This window comes from Catharus ustulatus, chromosome Z (genome assembly GCF_009819885.2).
Source record: "Catharus ustulatus isolate bCatUst1 chromosome Z, bCatUst1.pri.v2, whole genome shotgun sequence".
Lineage (NCBI taxonomy): Eukaryota > Metazoa > Chordata > Aves > Passeriformes > Turdidae > Catharus > Catharus ustulatus.
This window is the reverse complement of record NC_046262.2, coordinates 17,521,736-17,547,035: the sequence shown is the minus strand read 5'-3', so window position 1 is coordinate 17,547,035 and position 25,300 is coordinate 17,521,736. Positions and strand designations below refer to the sequence as shown.

At 39.6% G+C, this 25,300-nt stretch overlaps 1 protein-coding gene across 9 annotated transcripts in view; it reads left to right on the top strand.

Moving 5' to 3' along the window:
* The first annotated feature begins 2,137 nt into the window (after nucleotides 1-2,137).
* The window catches only part of SLC38A9 (solute carrier family 38 member 9), a 52,356-nt gene continuing 29,193 nt past the window's right edge, over nucleotides 2,138-25,300 (top strand). The window contains exons 1-10 of one of the 9 annotated variants that reach the window (XM_033085573.1): nucleotides 2,507-2,615; nucleotides 4,535-4,744; nucleotides 8,311-8,458; nucleotides 16,946-17,078; nucleotides 18,041-18,162; nucleotides 18,308-18,371; nucleotides 18,478-18,571; nucleotides 19,552-19,722; nucleotides 21,729-21,788; nucleotides 23,861-24,058. In XM_033085573.1, coding sequence (XP_032941464.1) covers nucleotides 8,355-8,458; nucleotides 16,946-17,078; nucleotides 18,041-18,162; nucleotides 18,308-18,371; nucleotides 18,478-18,571; nucleotides 19,552-19,722; nucleotides 21,729-21,788; nucleotides 23,861-24,058 — 946 coding nt within the window. In that variant the 5' untranslated portion in view covers nucleotides 2,507-2,615; nucleotides 4,535-4,744; nucleotides 8,311-8,354. The other 8 variants (XM_033085570.1, XM_033085576.1, XM_033085574.1 and 5 more) reach the window with 8 other exon arrangements.

Below are 25,300 nucleotides of genomic sequence, written 5' to 3'. Positions count from 1 at the left end.
AAGTGAGGAAGAAGTAACCAGCAATGTAAACATCATATTCCTCTCAGATGGGCTCTGGATGCTGATAAGCTGCTGTGCTGTCCTTTACTCTCACCCAAGAATGAAACCAGCAACCTCACTATCCAAAGCAGCTGTAGAAGGGTGAGCATAGCACCAAGAACAAGGGAAGGAAGCAAATATGTGCATAAAACCCATTATTCTTTCTATTTTTATAAAAGTACTGGAGTAATAATGATCTGACACATAGAATTGTGGTTACACTTTCAACAAATTATTAGTTATTAGCCTTAGCTAAATAGGAGGTATACTTTCTCTTTGCCAACAAAGAAGATTTTGAGCATAACATAGTTTCTATGTCTTAAATGCTATCCTGATATATTATCAGTATCTTTCAGAAAAAAACCTGGAATTTTCTCTAATAAAATGCAACACTCCTCTAAGTTTATTAGCTATGTTACCCTGCTCTGTTTGCATCAACAGGGAAGATTATTAATTCATCCACTATAATTTTCTATAACACCTCAATTTTATGAATTTGCATGTTACAATTATAACTGCAAATACAGAGTGAAGTATGCCTTGAGGCAGTAAAAAGAAGATTCAACACAGCATGAGATGGAAATTTCTTAGAGCTGGATTTAATACTCCCCTTGTCTTACAGATTTACCAAGAGCTTCAAAATTAGTTTAGGCTCCCATTTTTTTAGACACTGTCCAAGCATGTAGGAAGAGATGCTTTTTGCTCATGAGGTAATGTGTCATCAGAACAAAAAGCTAGAACACAAACACTGCAGGACAGAGACTGAACAGACTTTTGTGAAATCAGCTGTGGCAGCAGATTTCATGAGGAAGCATGAGGAATCTACTTCTGCTAGTCTTACAGTTCTTGCATAACTCAAGAACTGTAGCAGGTGACCAAGAATGCAATGAAATACAGATAATCTACCTGCTATTAGTAGTAACTTATGCATATCTTTCACAGCATAGGACACAGAACACAGGCCTGCAAGAGCAAGACTAGAAGCTTGAAGGTGAAAAAAACCCAGTTTTCCACAAATGTCTACTTTTGTGGGTTTCAGTTGAATTTACTTTCATAGCACCAGCACATGGTATTAGCATTGCATTTCAAGTTTCTGTGATAGCAGCTGGACAGACTTCTTGACTCATCAACCAAAATCTTCTAAAGGCCAAAACCCACTGCGTACACTTGGATTCTAAGAGTGACTCAGAAGTGAAAGATGATGGTGAATTTCCTGGGTGCAGAAGCAAGAGTTTTGGCCCCAAGGAGCTTGTGTGCAGCTGGATTTCAGGATGATGAGTGGTGTTAAGTCTCTGCTGCCTCATTTCCGTCAGCAGTCTGAAATTGAATTACACAGCAGTTTTCTTGCAGAACTGTCCTGCAGTCCTGCTGCTAGCTGCACATTCTGTTTTGGGCTTTACTTGAACAGAACAAACGGAGGCGATTTGTGTGCAGCCTGTTTTGTAATATTGTCACATGGGGAAGTTCTCCCTGCTGTTTTCCTTGTAATTCAGCAGTTTTTCCAAGCATGAACTATAAATACACCTAGATTCTGATATTAACTATAGTTTCAGCTATGAAAAGGGTTATCTCAACTAGCACCAAATTAAAACTAACGAACAAACAACTCAGAGACAACGAAACTAGAACAAAACAAAACAAAAAAACAACCCAGGATTAAAAATAGCTGATTTCGACAACGTATTGGCTGGCACATTGTCCCTGTTGTTTAGTCGGCTTAGCGTGCTCCGCTCAGCAAGTGTTTCATACTCGCTGAGCAGTCAGGAGGCTCAGGGTGCATCACTCCGTAGCCAGTCACTGGAAGACCAGCACGGTTTGTTTTGCAGGCATTTTGTCACCATGCTGACCGCAAAAGCATGCAAGCAAATGAGTGATCCTCCTTGTTTGTGTTTTGTTTTCTGGTTTTTCACTAGAGGCATCTCATCAGCCACCAGCAAGTGCTTTCCTTCCAGGCACTCGCCTCACGCTTGTCCGTCAGGTAAGGCCCTCGCCTGGCAGCCCGTGCACACCGCCCCACCGCTTCCTGGGAATTGTAGTCCTGCACTCCGCACCGCCCGGGCGGCTTCCTCGGCGCAGCCGCCCTGGGAACTACGCGGCCCGGCACGCCCGCAGCCTCCGCCGTGCTTCCTGTGCCGCGGCGGGAGCGCGGCGCCGCCGGGGCCGAGCCGCAGGTAGAGGAGCCGCGTCAGGCGGGGCGGCGGTGGCGGCGCCCGGGCGGGGCTGCCCGGCGGGAGCGGCCGCGGGGGTCTCGGGGCGCGGGACGGCTCCGGAGCGCGGGGAGGCGGTGCCGTCGTGCCCCTTCCGTGTCCCTCGCTGCCCGGCCGGCTCGGGGCGCGACCTGCAGGGCGGAGGGGCCGGGCCGGAGCCGCGCCGGCCGCGGGCACTGACCGGCCGCAGGCGCTGGCCGGCCACGCCGTGTTCGTGGGAACACGGGCAAATCGTCGGAGCCGGGGCGAAGGTACAGGAACAGCATGGAAGCCTTTCGGGCGATCCGTGAAGCAGGGAAATGTTTACCTCGGTTTTCACGGATCTGAGGGAGGGCCCGTTAAGTGAAAAACAAAAATCGTGTTTAAAATGTAAGTGAGCCGAAAGTGATAGTGTTTCATTTCTGTAAGTATTTATCTACAGTGCCCACAAATATATAAATTATACAAGCTTTATCAGTTGAAGACAAATCCGTTGAACATGCCATTTCTTTTTAATTTTGCTTAGATTTATCATTTGGCATTGACCATGTGCCTGTTTGTTCAGTCAGAGCTACACAAAAGCTCAGCGAAGGTTCAGCTTGAATATTCAAAAGTCTTTTTTTCCTCAAAAAGTTGCTAGCTTATATGACAGTTTTAATCGCTATTAGCCAATGCCGTTGTAGGAGAGTATGGACAAGTTAAGGTGCCTATAAGGTGCCACAGGAGGTGGCAGGCATGCTCTCCCCTTTTCAAAGAACTTTTTATGTATGCTGCTACTGTCATGGCCAGTATAGTATCCTTCAGTCCCTTCTGATGGAGAATTCACTCCAGGAATTGAGAAACTCTACTGTCCTATGTTGGAGTTCTCATCTTTCTGTGTAGACTGTGCTTATTTCTTATATGTGCACAGCCTTGAGCTGTATTCATCCTACTCAGAATTTAACGGAAGACTGGATTACTCCAAGTGGCACTTAAAAAAAAAATCCTTGTTTGAACTAAATACATTGATTAGCAGATTCTGGGATTTAAAACATGAGTGTGAGGTGGTTTTTAGAAGTAGTGACTTTAAGAAATTAAGTATAAATAACTCCTAGTGCTTCAGCTGCTGTTTGTACATCACCATGGCATGGTGTGGTGGAGGCTGTGGGGGCAGTGATCCTCTAGGCCTTTCTCCTGCCCGCTATGGGAGGTTCTCTGGTAAATGCCAGCTAAGCACAGTCCATGCTTATGGGATGGTTGGGATGATTGTTTTGTTCTGCTATGGAATAACCTGTTTGCTACCTCTCTTACATGGCCTGGGCTGTTGCTCTTTATGATCTGTCAAAGTGGGTGTCTCGTCTTAAAGCTTCGTCACTCACATGTGTAACTGAGCCATAAATTGCCATAGTTAAATTCACAGGGGAAGCCAGCTGATACAGTTTTGCTATCCAGTGCCAACATTATTAGATCACAGGCTACAAAGAGGTTTCTAAATCTACCATATCCTTGTCTTCACTCCTTCATGCTTTTTAAACTTTGAAACCAGGTGAGAGAATCTGAAGACTGTGAAAGCAGAAGCTCAGAGGGCTGAGCCGGTGAAGATTAATGAAGGTCCAGTTCTGTTAAGATTACCATCTGACAGTCATGTGGGGTGTAGCCCAGAATGAGACTGGGAAAAAATAAATTGCATAGACTTAGGTGTTGCTTCACACTCTATGACCAGCAACAGAAAACCTGGATTATTAAATTCTGATCCACTTGTTTCCTTTTGCTGCCCTTCTGATGCAGTGCTTCAGCTGTTTGTAGGAGAATTACAAATAGGGCAACAGGTCATACTAAGCTTCATCACAGCTGCATTAGTAGAAGTTAAGAGAGGAGAGAGATGATTTTCGTCAAGGAAAGCAGAAAGCAGGAAAATTTCTATTCACTACCAACTATACTACAAAGCAATCCTAGTGTCTGTGCGATAATAAACAGACAAACGCATTTAAAAGTACAGAGGTTGCAAAGTTTAATTGTTCGGCAGTTGGAGCATTTAGCTTAGCAAAGTTCAATAAAAATGAAAATTACTTAGATAATCTTAGTCATCTTGGCAGTATGAACTGTGATATAGATTATAAATACTTTTATCAAACCAGACAATTCTCACTGTCTGGCTTGAGACATAGGAAATGCTTTGTTAGACCAGCAAAGTTACAGTATTCAGTTCAGTTGTAAGAATGATCTCCTTTACCTGCTACTTAACAAATTAGTGTTCCTCTTGGATGTTTTTTGCAATGCTTGCTGCAAATCACTGAGTTATGTGTAAAAGTTAATTTCTTAACTTTTAGATCTCTTCCCCAGTCCTGCTCTCTACCAAGACCGGAAAGAAGACAAATAGCTGACAAACAGGAGAAGGAAGGACAGAATGTACAGCACTGCTTTAAATTCTGCTAAAGACAAAGTACCATGAATTTGTATCTCCAATTTCAGCTACACTGCAGCTAAAAGGACCTCTTTTCCACTTGCAGGAAAATCCATTTTGGCAGCAAATGAGTAGGGTATCTGTACAACAGCCTTCTTCATTTCTAAAAAGCCATACTTTTATTCCCATTTATTACGGTAGTAATTGTCTGCATACAAGAGTGGTCTTGTGGAAGTTGTAACCATGTTGTATCATAAAATGTGTAAGCAGAATGAAGTTTGTCAAAGAACGAGGTTTTTGATATGAATTATTTGTATTTGGCATCCCAGTCCTGATTATAAGCTTTATAGTCAATATAGACAATATTCTGTGTTCCATCACAGGTTTTTTGAAAGAAACCTCCTGAGTGAGATGAACATAGGTCAGTGTCTTGGGTTACAAAAACAATTAGATACTCAGTATAAGCTCTGTAGCTAACTAATACACTATGAAGGTAACAGTTGGGAAGATAATGTTGCGATGGAAACAGGCAATAAGTTCGCATAGCATAACTCATTATGTATTAAAAATGTTTATTGTGAAAGCAGTCTAGTCAAAAGGCATAGATGGTAGATAAAAGAGATATTAACCTCATTCATTCTTTTTCATTTTGCTTTTCTGCTTACAGTCCTTTAAACTGTACTGGCTCCAGCTCCTGCCTTTACATGTGTCATAGCTGCATCTGTTTGTAGAGTAGCCAGTTTGCTGGTCTTAAGCTTGCTGGTCATAAACTTAGTTATTATCAACAATAGGTACCTAAAAAATAAACTGTCTTTGCAGACCTAGCTTTTAAGTGACCCTAAAGAGTCAGCACCAGCTCCGCAAGTTTCAAGTCATGCTGTCAAGCCAAACTTAGTGTGTGATATATTTTGGAATGATTATTTTTCTTTATGGAATACTACAAAATCTGTGTTCTTTCTTTACAACAATAGTGCTGGAAAAATCAAACTGGTAACTACTGTTATCAGCATTTATCAAGTTCACTCGTAAAGCATAAGCATTAACAGGTTTTAAGGAAGGGATGTGCACTTAGTGTCTGCTTAATCTGTCTCACAAACCGTGGCCTGTGGAAGGAAGAGATGTCCATACTGTGGTCTTATGGAATATTCTGGCTAAAACCATTTACTATTTGGGATTTGAATTTATTTCAATTTTCAGTTCAGGCATTAGGAATTAAAATTTTCATCTGCATTTTTATGGCTAGATCTGAAGTATTATTTAAATTCTTAAGAGAGATGCAAATGCAGAACAAGTGAGGAGGATCATATTTGACACCTAGATTTGTTTGTAAAATGAATACAGGATGTTCAGTTGAGAAAGAATGGAATCGACTAAAAGAATGTAATAGCATATTTTAATAGGAAATACAGAGGACTGGGTGGATGTCTGTAGTAGTGTGTGAAATCTCTGGGGCCTGTGTTTTTGTTTCAGAAGTATTTAGATGTTGCAGGAAGCTAATGTGCACCAGAGTAGGAAGGCATCATTAACTTGAAGTGCATCAGTAGGGAGAAAGCAGAAAGCCTAGAGCTGTAAAAAAATAAGACGAGGCAGTAGAAAGGAAGTGTGGGAAAGGGGATCTGTAAACAAAGTTTGGAGAGGAGCAGTGTCTCACATGAAAGGAAGTAAAAATATCAGTGTGAACTAAGATGCCTCTTTGTAAATAGTGCTTAGTAAAAGTGTGTTGGAAAAGCAATTTTAACAGTACATAGGAGAGACAGAAAATACATGAGGAGCAGAAATCCATTTGCTGAGCATCACCAGAGTAGTTGAGAAGGAGGAGAGCATGTTTCGCTGGGGCCGAAGAACCAGAAGCAGTATTGTGGAGAAGAAGAACTTCAGGGTAAAGAATCAAAACTGATATTTTTAGAAGAAAGAAAGCAGTAAGTTAAGGGTGGAAAGAGGATCCTTTGGAAAGGGTCTGAAAAAGGTAAAGGAATAAAGCTTTACTGAGTGTAACAGCAAGAATTAAGAGTAGGAGAAACTATGCTACCAACCAGTGCAAATAAGTCTCTTAAGATTACCTTATTACCACTTGCATATTGTATCCTCTCAAATAGCTAAAGTGACCAAGATACAGTCATGCCTTTAAACTCAAAATCTTGCCTTTAAACTTAGTAACTGTTCAAATCTCTTTTCATGGATGTTGAAACTAGGAGGAATCTGTCAGCATTGCAAGATGAAATGGCTTCTGTGGCACTATCCTCTCCCTTGCACAGGAATACAGGCATATGGATAACAAGCCCTAAACTCAACACTGATCTGGGTTTAATTTTAATCTGTGTCAGTCTTCCTTGTCCAGTTCAGTATGGGATCACATAAGTGCCATTGTGCTGACAAAGCCAGACTTGAACTTGCAGTACAATTTCCATAAACTGTTATGGATACTGTTATGTTTGGTGTGATCCCATCCCCTTGAGAGTAGAGAGCCATTACCTGTGTCTGTCTTCTAAAAAACACTTCCTTGGCAGGTTGAGCCAATCTTAGGCTTCTGCAGTACCTGCAACATTGTCCATCAGTGTTTTCCCATGCCTCCTTCAGCACTTTTTTCAACCCAGGAGTAGGTGTGGTTGAAAACCAGTAACTTTCATTTTTCACCCTCTCCTTCAGATTCTTCATTTTATTTTGTTTTTGGCCAGAGGTATCAGCAGGGTAAATTAATGGAAGAGGATTGACAATATGCTTCTAGGAAGGGATAGGACTTCGTCAGTGCTTAACTTGGGTTGTGTGATTTCTGAGATTGGGCCTTTATGGTGTGTTTCTTTGAGGGTGCAGAAGGATGATACCTTATTCTTTCTATATTACCTTCTTCCATTGCCATTCCAGGTTTCAGGCCTCCAGCACTACCCTTCCTTGTCTTGTTCCAGCTCTGGTTGTCATCTGTCTTTCCATCAGTCTAACATTTGAAAGCATTCTGAAATGATGAAAGAACAGATACTTCTACCATTGTTGTTTGAAAGTGTCCTGCTTCTGACATTTTTGTTTGAAGGAGTCCTGCCTGAGGAATTCTTCAGGAGATAACAGGGATGAGGGCTGTTAAGCCATTGTTTGTTCAGCCACACACAAGACTACAGAAAGTCCCATGTGAGGCCTGTAATTCAATCTGAGTAGGAATCCATTAGTTTAAAAGCATTCTACTCCCCACTCTTTGGCCAGGAGTGGTCTAAATGCATATAATAGTTATAATTAATGCATTATTAAACCATTTGTTACCTTTTATTCAAAAGACCTGGACATAGTAGACTGCAATAATCTGATCCTTATTATGGGAAATATACTGGAACTGGAATAAACTGCATATGTGTCTGCTGCAAAATTTGAAGTAATTTAGTGAAATGGTAGGCTCGTAACTGATAGATTGTTCTCAGCAGTACTATTACACATTAGAAATACAGCTTCTTTAGAAATTTATATTTAATTCATACTGCCGTGTTGTGGTGCTAAAAGAGATTAAAGGCTGGATAATGTGTTTTAAAAAAATACTCTCTCCCCCGTACAGTCATCGTGATGTTTGTGTTACGGAATGTGAATTCTTAAGTGGCGTGTTGAAGTTACTTACTGGAACTTCTGGAACTGTGGGATTCTACTAGAGTTAAACTCATAGCAGGGACATAGTTTTGCTTAACTGCAGTGAACTAATTTCTTTTTTTTTCCTTTTTTTTCAAGCTAGAGTAACTGACAGAATCTAAAAGGAGACATATTTGCTAAATATGGAAGAGGATACCAAACCTATCTTGGTTCCTGTGGGAGGTGATGAAAGCAATTATGGAATCATGAATATACAGTTTAATCCAGAAGACTATAAGTGCAAAAGGTATGAGGAAAGGTGAATCTACAGAATTACTGTGAGGAAAAGAGTTGTTTAATCTTTGCTTTTGATAACAGAATCCTACTAAGAAGATTAAAATTTGAAAGCCAGGATCCCTATACAAGCAGTTCCTACTTTGTCACTACTATATGATAGTATTTTATTTCTAAACATTGGGTGAACAGATGTTCTTACTATGTTCTGTTTGTAAGGATAAGATTTTTATATTGCTATCATTTCAGAGGGTTCTCTATTAAGAACTCAACATGAGGCTTTTAAAGTGCTCTTCAAACATGCAATGTGTGTGTATAGTGGAGCATGATTTATTGTTTTTTATTGTGAGCAATTCACTGAAATATTGAGACTATGCAAGAAAGTTTGCCTGATGTTGTAGACAAATGGCTATCAGTATGTGTAGATGGTTCTGTATGCATTCTGTAGGTGATGCTGGAAAAATACGTTATTTGGTAGGAATAAGTGAGCTGAGTGACCTTTACTGCCTTTTAAAAAAAACATAGTGCTTTCTGAAAGTGAGAAAATGTGGAAGATTCGTCAATCCGCTTTATTACTGTGCCTTCAAAAATATCTCTAGCTAAGTTATTATTTTACACATTTTCTTTAAAGTTTAACATCTCCACAAACGGGTTTGAAATGGGAGACTTCTTCTGCTGCAGTTAAGGTTTTGGTGAGCTGGTCATGGAACCAAAACTGAGATCGGAGTGGGAGTTGCTTTTCTACTACTAGCTGAGGTATCAGCTTTGCATGTTCAGATGAAGGAATAGCACCTCTTGGACCGATTTATGGTTAACTTTCTCCTCTTTACATCCCTATTTCAGGAAAGCAGTTTTCCTGTAGGACTGAAGGTGGCACTGCTGCATACAAAATCCCATTGTCAGAGGCCGCTTCAGCAAAAAGAATGAATTCTTGAGGATAGTGCTTTGATGCTATCAGCCTCTAACTTTGGAAAGCTGTGAGAGCCTACATACATACTCTTCTCTGCAAGTAAGGAGAGGAGGATTAGGGTCTGAGTGAAGCCAGGAGAGCAAAGGGAGCACAGGTGTAGAAGCATACAGAATTGGGTTTATAAAGGCTAGGAAATGGTAGAGTACTTTCAGGTAGAAAAGGCAACTGTGAATGAATGTAAAAGAAATCTTTCTCTTTTTGTGGAGTATCTGATTCCTTCCTGTCATAAGAAGACTGCTAATTTGTATATATGACTTTGTTTTGGAGGAAGTACGTGTTCTGTTTGAGGAGCAGAAGGTTACAGGTTTTGTGGTGATGCAGTAGCAGTAAGAGTGTTTTTTTTTAAATGCCTAAATGCTAAGACTCACCTTTCTAAGTGATGTTAGTTATTGTTTCCATATTGTGTGGTTGGGTCTTTTCCCCTGTGATTTCTCAAGTCTGGAGACTCAACTTCGTGAAAGGCTGTGGCATTTGGATCCCTTACTAAAAGCAGAAGTGTGTTCTTGGATTGTATGCCCACATTCATGGCCTCCAGTTCTGCAGATCTGCCTCACTGTCTTTATTGCTCGTCTCTTGAGTTCATTCTCCCATTTTCCACAGCCTAGCCTTTTTGCATTCCAGGAGTGCAGAGGCACAAGGATGAGGGGTATGAAGCCTGGGATATCAGAAAGGCCTGGAAATAATAGTTCAAACAAGTTTAAACTCCACTTCTGTACTAGAACAGGCAGCCCCCACACTTCAAAAGGAGAAATAAGGAAGAAGAGGCCGTTGGGGTCTGTGTCAGTCGTGGTCAGAGCAGTGGACAGTTTGAAGGGCTTCTTCATCAAACGTTCAGAGAATAGCAGCTCCTGGGAAGGAGGATTGTCACACATTAAGGTGTCAAACAGTGAAAATGCAGTAGTACAATACAGTGTGATTTTGCTCTTACTTTGTTCCTGTTTTTTTGACTTGGTATTCGGAATCTGGACCCTGAGTGAGTGCTTGGTAACTTTGCTTTGATTGAGATAGTTCTTCAAGTGTTGTGTGTGATTTGTGCTAATTACTGTTTGTCTGTCTTAGGGCTCTTCTGTACTTTTGTTTGGGTTGTTTAAGGTTTGAGGCATTTGCATAGTTATTTGGTTTTCTTAACAGCTTAGAGGATTTGGGATTTCTGAAAGGAATGCTTTTCAGTGTTTACATAAGAACAATAAGCTAATTGTTTTTTAGAGTTGCAAATTACTTTGTCTAGTATTGTTTTGCTAATTTGGGGGAAATATAAAGCCACTTTTAATCCTTTTAAAGAGGGTGTTGTTATTCTTCTCTCTTCACTGTATTTAGTGTGTTTTTCCCATTTTGTAGCTCCCTTTAAAAACTAGAATATCACTGCCAGAGCGGCTTATTGGTGATTATTGTATGGAAAAGAGGGTGTTTCCCGTTTTATTCAAACTGCTCTTTAAATCTGTTCATTGTCAACAGATACTACGGTTGTCAGTCAGGAATACTTGAACCTTCAAAGAAGCAATTGATGTTTTTGTGCTGGTCTTTTGCATATGAAAAAACTTGACTGATGCCTCCTGCTAAAGGGAGATCAAGCCTTCTGCCTTTTTTTTCCTGTTCTTTTTGAAGTCCCACAGGTTCCCAGAATGTTCCCAGAACATAGGAGGCATCCCTAAGTGAAATGAAACACCTGTAAATTAAAAGTGTCTATAGATTGCAGTCAGAGAAGCCTTTTTCGTGCAAAAGTGGTTGATTCCCTTTATTTTCAAGATTCTTTTAACTTAGGAGAAGTTAGGCAATGGTCAGCAACCTGTGCAAATCTATCCTTTCTGCATTCATTATGCCTTTACTACTCCATATCAATGTGATCATTTTACACCATTGCTTATTTTCCCTGTTTTTCTCCGTGGCCAACGTTTTTTGTGAATTCCTAATATTGGTTCTTATTAATTGGAAAGAATTGTGACATTGGAAAGAATTGTGACCTTTATATTTTTTGGTAAGTGAGAAGTAAAATAGCTTTTGCGTTTGACAGGCAAGAGGAATGGTGATTGAAATGTGGTGTGGTAAAGCTTGTGATTCCTAATTTGTTTAAATGTGCAAGCAATGGCATTATGCTTCAAAAGGTTATTTTACTTCTGCATCCAACATTTTAAGAAACTTGTCTAATCGTGCTGCAGTTATTATTATAATGGTATCAATACAAAAAAATTTAGGTAAAATATATTGAGAAGAGAATGAAGATCTTACAGAATAACTGTGAGCCCACTGTTGAATGCTTCAGTAAATTCAGACAGCTTAGAAAGTAAAAACCAAGTCACTTGTGGAATTCTTTGATATAGATTTCCTTAAGCACACTGATACCTGTAACCATAGAACATCCTGAGGTAGAGGAGGGCCACAAAGATCCTCATATCCAGCTCCTGGCGTTTCACAGGAGGACCCCAATAATCAGATAATGTACACGGGAATGTTGTCCAAATGCTTCTTGAACTCTGACGGGCTTGGTACCATGGCCAGTTCCCTGGAGAGCCTGTTCCAGTGCCTGGTGTTCCTATCCAGATAAGTTGTTGCCAATTATGAAATAGCCATCTATTCTTATTACTTCTTCTCTTTTCCTTAATTTCCAATACAGTGAATCAGTTTTACTCCTTAGCTGGTCTTGTGCCATTTACAGCATTCCTATAATAATTTGGTAAGTTAGTAAGACAATAAAGCTGTAGGAACTTCCTAACTTTGTTTTTCTGTAACAATTCTATTGTATCCCTAAAAAGTAAATGATTGATGTGGGGTGTCAGAGAAATCCATGCAGTAAGCTAAAGTGGCTCCTTGTGGTCTGCTTGGAGGAAGGAAATTGTACAGCGTCCTGTAAAGAAGGTTTTTTCATATTTGTTTAAAAATGAAAAGCTTGTCTAAAGTCATTAATACTGTCATGTAGAGCTAAAAGACCTAGTGGTACGAAAAGCTATTATACTGTAATAGCTTAATACTTACCATATTTTTTATCAGATTTCAAGAACCAGTTGTTTGATGTTTAAGAATACTTCAGCAAAGGTACTTGTAAAGCAGTATTATTTAGTCTGAAAGTTCTTGAGATATTTGATCTTGCTTCTTCATTGCCCTACAAGATGTAGTACATTGCTGAAAATATCCCTAAGATGAATGTAGCACCCTTATGCAAAATTTTACGTAGTTGGCTGGTGTTCTTATTATGCTGTTCTCTCTAGTCCTCAAATCCAACACTTGAACTTTGATTATCACAAGGAAACAATGTTAATAATGAGCGTTTCTTTTAATTTTCTTTGCTTGCAAAATTGTTACTGAAGTTCAAAACCTGAGGAAGTTTGGACGGAAGTACTCTTCTTTCTTTTCCTGGACCAGGTCTAGAGAATTATTATTAACTGTCTCTTTGTGTGAGCAATAAAAGATGAGTGTAGCTGCAGGTTTTCTGGGAATGGTTTGTGAAATACACCTGCAGGCTCTAATGTGTGGAAGAGGTGGGTGTCCTGCATGAGGTCCTGCAAGTTGTTCATTCTCATGGTCCTGTGGAGAACAACTCTGTTTTACTGCTGTGCCCTGATAAAAGAGCATTTTTTTCAGGCTAGCCGCTGGAATAGTAATTGTAATTGTCTTTCAGTGTGGATGAAATTCAAGGGACATAGTTTATCTCAGTGCATGGAAATTGTCTGCATTGTTTCACATCATAATCATAGTCATGCAATCTTTCCCCTTCCCCCAGATCACATTGTCCAACATTCTTTTCATAGTAATTTTTCCACTTGAGAGATATTATATAATTATGTGTATAAACAAAATTTTTGGTAGGAATGTTTGTAACTGCTAATACTTAGGTGTGTAGAGTGCTTGCCTGCTGGACATAAGTCCCTACCTAGAGTTTTCAAAATTTATCCCAGATTATATTTTACCTGCTTTTGGCTTCAAAAATCTCAGTTTTTGAGAACTTCTCTGAATCCCTGAGAGAGCTTCTCAGACTGCCTTTTGAGTATGGCTTACAACCAGTCTTTGATCTGGGCATTGCTGGGAGCAATACCTTGACCTCGATCACACAAATCATACAGCTTCCAAGTCAGACTGAAGTTTTCAAAGAGATCTGCAAAAAGCATAAGATTGATGGGTGATCAGTCACTTGGTCAGCAGGGCTAGTGGTGCAGTGTTACCCTGGAAGAAGTAAAAATTACAGTAATTTCACGATTATAAACTGCACCTTTTTGACTAAAGTTTTGGTCTGTACCTGGAACTGTGGCTTGTAATCCAGAGCGGCTTATGTATGAACAATGTTCTAAAAGTTGCCAACCCAGAAGTGAGAGCCTGCAGCAGCCCCAAGCTGAGCTGGAGCCTGGCCAGCCCCGGCAGAGGCGGGGCCAGCGGCGCAGGGGAAGCCCAGTGGCGAGGGGGAGGCCCAGCAGAGCTGGGGCCAGCAGCGTGGGGAAGCCCGGCAGGGTGGGGAAGCCCAGCAGAGCCAGGCCAGGGCAAGCAAACGTGGCGGCAGCAGTACAGGCGGCAGGTGGGGGCGAGCGAGCCCAGCGGCGGTAGCAGTGCTGCCCAGCCAGCCCCAAGTGGCCCTGCCGAGCAGCAGCGCTGATCTGGGCCACCTGGCCCTGTCAGCAGCCCCGAGTGGGCTGAGCCTGCCTGGCCCCAAGCCGAGCCAGTAAACCCCGCAATCCTGTGATTCTGTTACGAATTGGCAACTTTGTGAAAGCTGCACACTGATCCTCACTGCAATTGAAAGTGCTGCTTGTAATCCGGTGTGGCTCATATATGGAGGAAGAACAAAACATTGCTGACACCCCAGAAGTGCGGCTTATAATCAGGTGCGGCTTGTAATCGTGAGATTACTGTAACTGCTGCTTTATATAATTTGCATTCTCAACAGGGGAAGTTGCCCAAGTACTGGCAACAGTAAACACACGCAATCCTCTAGTCATGAAGCAGAAGCAATAGGTATACACAGTTTCTTAGGGATTGTTTTATTTTTTCTTTTCCTCACCAATAGATTAGATTCTGGATCATACCCTTTTTTTTTTGTGCTACACCATAAGTTGCTTGTTTAATCTAAACTCTTCATAATACTGAAGGAAATGAAATGTCTTTCTTTAAATGATTTCTTACCAACTGATAGGTTTTTGCTACATATAATTTATTTTCTTGTATTTGGTTGCTGACCAACACTGCTTTCCCCACAAAATAGGATGTTGTATGCGTATTTTCTATTACTTTAATTTTAGAATCATTCTTGACTTTCATCTGCATTACTTTAAAAAAAATAATCTCTGACTGTCGTATATTCTGGAAGAATTTTCTTTGACATCCATGCTAGCAGTTGTTGAATACCATTTGGAAATAAATCTTTGTCATAGATTTACTCACTTCGAAGCAAATTGCAGACTTTGTCTCACTGTAACGTTTCCACAGTTGCAGTGGAATATACTAGTAGTATTAAATGGAGATGAGGCAAGTGAGGAAGGTCTTCACACTATGCAGCTGCTGTATAATTAGCAAAACACATATGTTTAAGTGTTCTAAATATAGTGCATGTCAGCGGTCCAAAAAGAAAACAGTAGAGAACTAACTGGAAATGGGGCAGCATTTAAACAAGTCGGTTTTCCTATTTTTATGACAACAGTCTTTATTTTACAGGTCTTCTAATTAAATATTTTTTTAGTTGTGTCCAGTGATTTGCTCAATCTAATAAATTCTAAGCTAAACAAGTGAAGACCTTTGGAACTGACAGTCCATGAGTATTTTTGTATATTGTCTACATGTGGAGTTAGTTAGCTCCACGTGACTGTATTTTGAGTAGTAAAGCTATTGCTTAAAATGTGTTTCTGTTAAATTGAGATATCTTTCTAAATTGTTTATAATAACACCACAAAAGCAGGCACATAAATCACATATTTACCTTATGTCCATAATCATAGAAAGAAGAGTCAATTGAGAATTTTAAAAAAATTTAGAAGTGTTCATTTTCTTTTCAGTAAGTAGGAAATTACTTAGCAAATCTAAGCCATTTTTTCCATGATGAAGAAATATGTAAGAATTAAATTTAAGATAAAAGAAAGAATGATTTTGTGGAGATGGAAGTTTGTATTCTCTATTTTCCCCTTTTGTGGGTTGGGTTTTCTTACTTTCATAAATGCTCCCACCTACTGTCTCCCCTTAAACACGCAGGAATAGGAACGTATCTTCCTCTTTCCAAAGATAGAGCAAAGAACTTCAGAACTGTATTCCTTATCTGCCTTACAGATAACAGGTGGTGTCATAATACAAATGCATAAATGATCTATTGGGAAAAAGAATGGGAACTTTTTTATGCATGTTGTTGAGAGCTATGGTTGGAGGGGTTGCCCAAGACCCTTTGTAGTCTGAAACAGAAATGGGTATCAAAAAACAGTAAATTCAAATAGATTTTGTTCATATTATAGAATAAATGGCATGGTTTTATTGCTGACCTAGTTTCTGTTCTTAATAGTTGGAAACTTGTTGTGATCTCTGCTTCTGTGCGTTTTTGAGTGATTTAAACATCACTCTGGAAGAGGAAGATCTGGAAGAGGAAGAAAAAACTGTTGTAATTTTAAAAATTAAAAGCACTGCTGAAAGGAAAAAAAACCTGTGGGTGTATTAAGGCTTAGAGGATACCAGTGTCTTCTGTCTCATGTGAGAAATTAGCCTCTCAGTGCTAGGAGTCAATGTTGTTTTTATGCAAGAACTTAATATGCCTACATGGAAGTATATTATACTCATAAATTTCAGCAATATTATGATTCAGACACATTTGTCTGGTAGTGCTCCTTGCATGAAAAGATATTTGTATTGTGTTGTAGCTTCAGGAACAGCTTTCACTGCTTGCTCTGTACCTCTGTGTGTGCAGAGAAAATGAGGAGCATGTGATGTTTCCGCTTTCTCCTTCGGCAGCCATGACCACGCCTGCAGTCTAACTCAGGTGGAGTAGAGGAAAGGGAGACATACTCCATTCCCTATTGCCTTGGCTTAAAAATAGTATGAGCATATGGACTTATTAGGGCTTGGCTCCTTCCCCAGTAAACACAATTCCATATACTGTTTTCAGCTAGATTAATGTTCCTAATTTTTTCATAGGTGGTCCTTACTGCCACCACTCATTCTTCTCTCTCTGCTTTCTGCTTCTGCATTCTCATGCTTTATGTTTCTACCTCTAGAAATAGTTCTGGCAACACTAGTTACAAGCACTAATAAGCTTGCCCAAGCTTATTGACATATATTTCTGTGTGTGATTCATTGTTGAAAACTGACAGCTGGATATTAAGTCTGATGTTGAGTTGCTCCACAGAATCTGGGCTGGAGGCCATTTCAATATGGATGATATAAACCCACAGTTCTTTCATGCACGGCAGCTTCCCTCAGTGGCATTGATTGATATTTTTGCATTTGCCTTATGTCAGTGAATGACAAAGCCATCCTGAATATTGCTGAGCTGCTCCCTGAATTGTACATTAGATCTTGTGTTCCGTAGTTTTAAGCATTTGCTTTTTTTCTCTTTTTTTCCCTCTCCTTTAGACCATTTCACGTGGAGCCCACAAACATAGTTAGTGAGAATGATGACATGCAAAGAGTCACTGATGAAGCTTCAGCAATGAATAAGCGGATTCATTACTACAGCAGGCTCACATCCCCTGCAGACAGGGCATTGGTAAGGCAAAGACAGGACCTCATTAACTGGGTGGCCTCTTGCTTGTTGGGTCTTACAGCCTGGATTTATATAAGCAGGAGAAATAAAAGTAGGGGGAGAATTGTTCTACAGCTTGCTTTGAATCAATTATATAGTAATTGAGTGCCTTAGGAAGGTTTTGTTATTTACTTCTTGTGCAATGCCTTCACCAGTAAAAGAAAATACACAGACATTTTGCAGAAGAAAAATGCATTTCTCTAGCTATTTAGCTAGAAATTCTGTCAACTGTTTGTTCTCTTCCCCCAGGAAGATACTTCACGTAGTACAATCTTATCCTTCCTTCCTTCCTTCCTTCCTTCCTTCCTTCCTTCCTTCCTTCCTTCCTTCCTTCCTTCCTTCCTTCCTTCCTTCCTTCCTTCCTTCCTTCCTTCCTTCCTTCCTTCCTTCCTTCCTTCCTTCCTTCCTTCCTTCCTTCCTTCCTTCCTTCCTTCCTTCCTTCCTTCCTTCCTTCCTTCCTTCCTTCCTTCCTTCCTTCCTTCCTTCCTTCCTTCCTTCCTTCCTTCCTTCCTTCCTTCCTTCCTTCCTTCCTTCCTTCCTTCCTTCCTTCCTTCCTTCCTTCCTTCCTTCCTTCCTTCCTTCCTTCCTTCCTTCCTTCCTTCCTTCCTTCCTTCCTTCCTTCCTTCCTTCCTTCCTTCCTTCCTTCCTTCCTTCCTTCCTTCCTTCCCTCCCTCCCTCCCTCCCTCCCTCCCTTCCCCTCTTTCTTTCTCTCTTTTTCTTTCTCTCTTTTTCTTCCTTCCTGCCTTTCCTCCTTTCTTTCCTGCTTCCTTCCTTTCCTCCTTTCTTTCCTATTTTTCATTCCTTTCTTTCTTTCCTTTCTCACTTAAATTTCACATTTTGTTGCTTAAAATAGTTGACATGCTGTATTTGGTGTAATTAGTTACATTGATGTTACTAATAAGTCTTTTTTTTAATCTATTTATTAGATTGCTCCTGATCATGTACTCCCAGCTCCTGATGAAATCTACGTGTATAGTCCATTAGGAACTGCTTTTAAAGTTGACAGTTGCACAGATGGCTATGGTAAAAACTCCAGTCTAGTGACAATGTATGTTAAACACCTTGCCATATAATAGCTGCAAAATGCATTATTATTGAATGTACTGTGTTAACAACATAACTGTTGTTAACTAAGAAGATGATATGAAGTAAGAGTGGTTCATAAAATATTCACTGAATTTTTTTCTTCCTAGATTTATGATATGGAATACAATGATGGGTACATCCATATTAAGTATCCCTTGGGGAATAAAACAGGTAAACTATGAGAAATGTATGCATATGAAAATGTTTGTGGCAACATGGTTTACTCTTTTTTTTTTGGTAGTATATTCATAAATAAAATATTTCTCCCTCTTAACAGGCAGGCTTCACTTCTGGAATTATTCTCATCTTACTCATGGGCATTTTGACTCTTTATTGCTGTTACAGAGTTGTGAAATCACGGCAAATGATACGTAAGAAATCCAAAGTTTCATTTGCATTTCATGCAAATACTTTAAATGTGAAATACCAATATGTAGTAGATTCTGTTTGTATGTGTCTTTACTATATTTTAGACATGATCTCCAAATAAAAGCTGTTCTTTGGATATCTCTCTGTTTTTGTAGTCTGTCTTAGCTCTGTGTGCTAAATGATTGTCTTTCCTTACTAGATATTCCTTCAGTTGCTTGGGACCTAAGAATTATAGCCAAACACAAACTCTTAGCAAGTACAGTTTTGGAGGTTCACTTACTAAGTTTCTGGGGACTTGGGGAGTTAGAGGCATCTTTTCTCCATAAGCACTGTCTTGTTCTCTACATGTTTGATCAACTTGCAGAGTGGAACAGCGTGGGCTGTAGCTGTGTCCCTTTGAGTTGTATGCCTGTATTACCCTAATATTTGTGTGTATTCTCTGTTGAAAGCACTCTTAAGTACAATCAGAGGCTGAAGCAGTCACTGACAGTGGCTCTAATTAGAATATACTTTTATTGTTGAAAACTCATCTTGCATCTCTTTTTTCGTTGGTGCTTTTGTGCATAAACTAACCTCTCATTTGTTCAAAAAAAGGCCATTAAGGCATTTGTCAGTTTGTGGCTGAATTAATTTCAGGGCATTGTTGAGGAATAGTTCTTAGTAGTCTGGCGTGCTTTACCATAACTTCTGAAAAGGCTTTAACTGCAAATGCAAGGCGGCATTTTTGCCATATCTTGTTTCAGGGCTGCTGAGAGTATTGAAAAGTAGTAATATGACCACAATAAAAGTGTCTACCTCAGGCTTCTTCAGTCAAACACTTAATGAGTGCTGTATTTTAAAGTTACTGGCAACTTCCTTAGTCCTTGAAAGCACTGTGAATATGCATCATAATATTCTAAAATCCCCCACATTTTGTCATGAACAGTTCTACTGACTCTAACATTTTGTTTAGATACATTTTTTTGTTTTGTATATTTTTCAGCTTTAACAGATACCTCAAACTGGGAATTCCCAGATGTTTGCAAGCATTACTTTGGATCCTTTGGTCAATGGTCAAGCCTCTTATTTTCTATGGTATCGCTTGTTGGAGCCATGGTTGTTTATTGGGTACTTATGTCCAACTTTCTGTTCAACACAGGGAAATTTATATACAGTAAGTATACACTTTTGATTAAGCTTTACAGCAATCCTTTGTGAAGATCAAGATCCTGAAAAAGAATTGTCCATTTTATGTAATCTTGATTTTCCTGCTACATTGCGTGAAAAATCAATTGACAATAAGTAACTATGTGTGGTATTACAGGTAAAGTCCTGTGTGTTTTTAAATCCACTTTTTCATTTCCTCAAAGTGTAGTTTTCTTGCTGTAGTTTAAACAACCTAAACCTGGCTGCTTGATTCCGCTCTATCTTCACTCCCCCTTTGTTTGAATCCGTACTTTACTATATTGGTTAATGACTGATGAATTTTATAGCTGACGTAATTTATTTGGTGTTACAGCCATTTCATTTTACACTTTGGGGGTTTTTAAATAAGATTAACACTTGAATCTTAAATTATTCTAAATGAAGTAATGCCACTTCTAATAAGCAAAATTCAAAATGGTGAAAAACATCTTATTTTCTAGGAAAAAATATTTTCTGCTTTTGCATGGGACTGGCACGTTTTTTTATCTCTTACCTATATTTGATTGGAGTTCTTATTTAAGTTAAGATAACAATCTCTGGCTTCTTGTCATAACTTTTATAATTAATTACTTAATTAATTAATTTACCTTAATTACTAGGTAATAAAATGTGTAATAGGATGTAGGTTTGACACAATGGCATCTTCCAGCCATGTGTTTCTAAGTATTCTAAGCAGGCTACTGTGTTTAATTCTAGTACGTTCAGATGACATCTTAAAACGTCTGCACATACAATTTAGTTGGGGAAAAATTGATTTCCTGCAGGAGGATGGTCTGGAAATCTACACAAGGAATGCAAGAATTGTTAGCTGAGTGCAATATCATGTCTTTTCTTTAACATGGTGTTGCGTAGTGTTGTTCAGTGTTTGTTTTATGGGAAAAACAAAATCCACAAATGCAATTGCTAGTTCTAAACTACATTTTAAATACAGAAGAAACATAAGTTGACATCTATAACAAATTTGAAAGTGGTTTAATTCTATAACAGCTATTCATTTTAATGGCTTCTCACTAGGTACTTTTTGAAATTAGGAACACAAAACAGTGATTTTAGTGAAATCTTTTGACTGTTGTATGCCCTGAACTAGTAGAAGCTAGTATGAGAAACTTATTTGTGATTCAGGGTGTCATAAATCAAAATAAAGAATAAACAGTTTTCTTCCCACAAGACTTCTTGCTTTCTCTTTGAGAAACAAGCTGCTTTTAATTGCATTTCAAAAATCTGAAGCCAACTGCCCCTGTTGATTTTCTGTGCACATAACACACCCACATGCAACAGAAGCAAAATTTAACCAGTGACACGCTAATTCAAGCTGATGGAGCGTTTTCTCTGTGTATATATATACATAATACATAAATAGAATGAAATTGCTATCCAATATCCTTGTAAAGATGATGTAGCAGAAACTGAGCATCCTGGAAATAAAACAGTACCAGAGATGTCTATATGACAGTGAGGCTTAAACCTTTTTCCAGAGTTTCCCCATGGAAAAAGCATCCCTCAGAGCCTCTTCTGAAAAAGAAAATACTAGAAAATCAGTAAGGGAAGCTTTTTCTGTATAATACTGTCTGGATTAGGGGTATATTTGTGTACCCTTTTTTTCTGTCCCAAAAGAGGCTGGATTTAAGGTGCATCTTCTCACTGGCCTACTGTTTAACACTACCGACTGGGTAGCTGGGAGAAATGGAGGTGTGCTTGTGGAAAGGAATCTTGGGAGTGGGAAATCTTGGGAAATCTATAAATGGACAGAGCTTCTGAGAAGAAAGTACAGTGTATTATTTTCAGAGCTACTTTAAAACACTTCTACAATAGTAGAAGTTGAAAATTTTGACTTGGGTCCAGAGGAAGTGCAAGTTGCTGTGTTGTGCCTCTGATGTAATTTTTCAATTTTCTTAATTTCTTAATTTTAGTCAAGTCAACAGATGAAAGCATAATAGCAGATATGAGATATTAATAGTGGGATTTTCTTTGCAGACTACGCTCATGACATTAATGTAACAGATATTGTTCCTGGCACCAATGGAAGTAACAAAGGTAAGAAGCAATAATAATGTGTTTCCAGTTTTGGGGTGGGGGTTTAAAGGCAAATCATCATGTTTCAATACCTAACCACATTTCAGTTATAAAGTGTATATATAATGACTTGAAACTATGTGTTTCTTTAAAAACTGTAATCTTCTGTCTGGGATTTGTACTTCCACAAATAACCACACACTTGGAGATCTGAATAACTGGGGAAGTAAAAAATAAGTAAACAAAGTGGAGGTGAGAATAAGTATTCAAAAGCCAGTTACAAGTTTCTGTATGCCCAGATACATCCTCCTTAAAAGTCTGACTGTTAACTTTTTAACAGTAGTTGCACAATGAGGAATTGCCTTAAGGAATTTTAACTTTCACACCCTAAATTTGAGGCGCCTTAGTTCTGTTTACTGTTTAAAATCTTGGCTGGGGTAGCAAGTTCTGTAGCAAGATTATTTTAAAAAAACTTGTGTAAGAACAGCTTTTCAATGCTGACTGCAAAAAAGAAACAAGTGTCAGACTACTTGGGCCTCTGTTTGTGCTTTTTGGGGAGTCTGACATTGCACAACTGAAGGAAGAAACTGCAGTCAAGTATGAACATAGATATGTTCCAAGTTCTCAAGTAGGCAAAATAATGTAGACAGGAGCAAAGCAAGGCAGGCATTGTCAACCCCTGAATCGTTTCTGCCTCTGTGATAGTGACTGAATCCACACTGCTTTCTTAGGAAGCAGAAAGCTTTCTCTATCCTGAGTGCATGAGGAATGGGGAAACATATCACTACCAGCTGGGCAGCTGTGTGTAACACTAGCTGCAGCTGTGTTTCTGGAGAGCAGATGTTGGAGTCAGGCAAAGGAGTTGAGAAATAATTCTGAAAACCAGTTGATTTGCATTTGAGTTAGTGTTGAATCCTGCTCCTCTAACAGTCCTTGCCAGCTAGGCTCTCTCCTGCTTCTGCTGTTCTCTCCCGTGCCTAGGCAGCAGGGGTTATAACTTGAGAGGCAAAGTAGACAATTCCACACTATCCTCCGCCAACTAGAGGATGTAAAGCAGCTGCTACACAAAATTAAGGGCTGCCAGATGTTCAAGTGACTCTTGACAGGACATTTAGGGCTACCAAGGAGATCCATAAGAACAAAAGCATTTTTCAAGGTTTGTGAAACAATCCTCTTTTAAGAAAGAAATTTGTCAGAATGCTTTTTATTCTTTTGCCTATTTGACAGAATGGGAATGAGGACAGTGTAGGATAGTGCCTATTGAGTATTATGGTATGCCAGGATTTTAAATAAGACATTATGAGAATGATAAATTTTATATTTCTACACAGGGCTTCATAGGCATGTGTTCCTCAGAGGGTCTATTTGGTTGATTTTGTTCCAGTCACTTGTTCAGGTGCTGCCATTGATCAGCCTCCGTGTAAGAGGAGTATGACATCCCTCTTTGCAGTGTTACTGGAGCACATCTTAAATCTGTTGTATTGTGTTGTCTGGCAGTGATGTACTTGTCCCTGTCATGGCATGAAGATGACAAGAGTGTTTTTGTTCTGTGTATGAATTTTTGACCTGCTGGTTGTTAGAGTAGCTTTGTTGTAATCCTTTGTTTGTTTGTAGAGGAATTTACAGTAATTCAGGCTCTTCTGTACAGAGGTGCGCTTGGATTTTGGTTGATATGATCTTACTGAAGTATGCAGGGACAGATTAGGATGCTAAATATGCAGCCAGATGCATTGCTGTGACTTGATTGCAGCAGGTGCACATAGGCACTGAACAGGCCTCGTTACAAGTATGTAACCTTGAAGGATGATCCTGTATCACAACTTGGGCTTAAGATAAATTGTCATCTTTGTTGTGATCAACTGGTAAAACTGTAGTACTGTCAGATTAGAGTGCAAGGTGCTTAGCAGTGGAATCTTAGCAATGAATTAATGATTAAAAAAACAAGCAGAAGTTAGGAACTGAGATACTGAACATTGTACTTGAGCGATCCTCAGCAGATAAAACACACCAGAAATTGTGGATCTTGGTTGTGAATATTCTGTGCAAGTAAAACTCTTTTCATCTGAGGATATTTTTCTTTTCATTTCTTCCAGTCATTTGTCCAAGTGCTGCTAGTGATCACCCACCACAGAACAGGAGTGTGATGTTCTCTTCTGGCAACAGAACAGGTTTTGAACTCTTTGAGGAATGGTGGGACAAATCACAAACAGTACCATTTTACCTGATTGCAGTTCTTCTACCTCTGCTAAATTTGAAGTCTCCATCCTTCTTTGCAAAGTTTAATGTTCTAGGTAGGTAATAAACACTATTAAAGGGATGGTTCATTGTGGCTGAAGTGTATGGAAGACAGTGAAAACTACTCCAGTGAGTGGAGTCATAAAATCTTTTAGGTTGGAAGTCTGTAAGGTTATTAAGTCCAACTGTTAACCCGGCACAGTCAAGTCCACCACTAAGCCATGTCCATAAGTGCTATATCTGCACATTTTTTAATGCATCTTGGGATGGTGACTCAATCGTTTCTCTAGACACCCTGTTCCAGTGCTTGGCAACCCTTTCTGAGAAGAACATTTTCCAAATCTGAACCTTCCCTGGCATAGCTTGAGGCCATGTCCTCTCATCCTGTCGCTGGTTACCTGGGAGAAGAGACCAAGTCTCACCTGGCTACACCCTCCTTCCAGGGAGGTGTAGAGAGTGATAAGGTCACCCCTGAGCCTCCTTTTCTCCAGGATAAACACCCCCAGCTCCCTCAGCTGCTCCTCACAGGACTGTTCCTCCAGACCCTTCATTAGTTTCATTTCCTTTCCCTAGATGCTTTCAGCATCTCACTGTCCTTTTCTTGAGGGTCCCAAAACTGCAGTATTCATGTCACAGGAGCAGTCTCATCAGAGCTGAGTACAGGGGGACAATCCCTGCCCTGGCCCAGCTGACCACCCTATTGCTGATCCAGGCCAGGATGCCATTGGCCTTCTTGGCCATCTGTCAACACATTGTCAGCCCATGTTCCGCTGCTATCAACCAGCACCTCCAGGTCCTTCTCCATTAGGCAGCTTTCCAGCCACATTTCCAGTATTTTGCTGACAGCCCATATTGTGCCTTGAAATGTGTTGTCACTTGGTTTATTAACCCCACAGGCTTTCTGTGCTGCTTTGCTTGAATCTTACAGGTAATAGGGAGTTCATTTTTTTTCCTTTTTCTTGTTTGATAATCCAGTGAAACAAATTCCATTACATCTACCACAGATCTTCCCAAATGGTTCTATGCATACTGCTGTGCAGCGTTAGATACATACATTTGGTATAGTCAGGCATACTCTTCTTCCTCTGGTAAACATTTCAAACCAGAAATTGCTTCTGATCTGAAGTAATTTTCTGCCAATAAGGTGATTAATTAATCACAACATCAGTCAGTCAGTCAATATGCTCTGCTGCTGAGGAAACAATTGTAGCTTCCAGCTTCCATGTCTTGAGGTAGAAGGCCAAGATGGGTGAGGCTGGTAAAGTGAGTAAAGCATATCATGACAGGTGGAGCTGGTC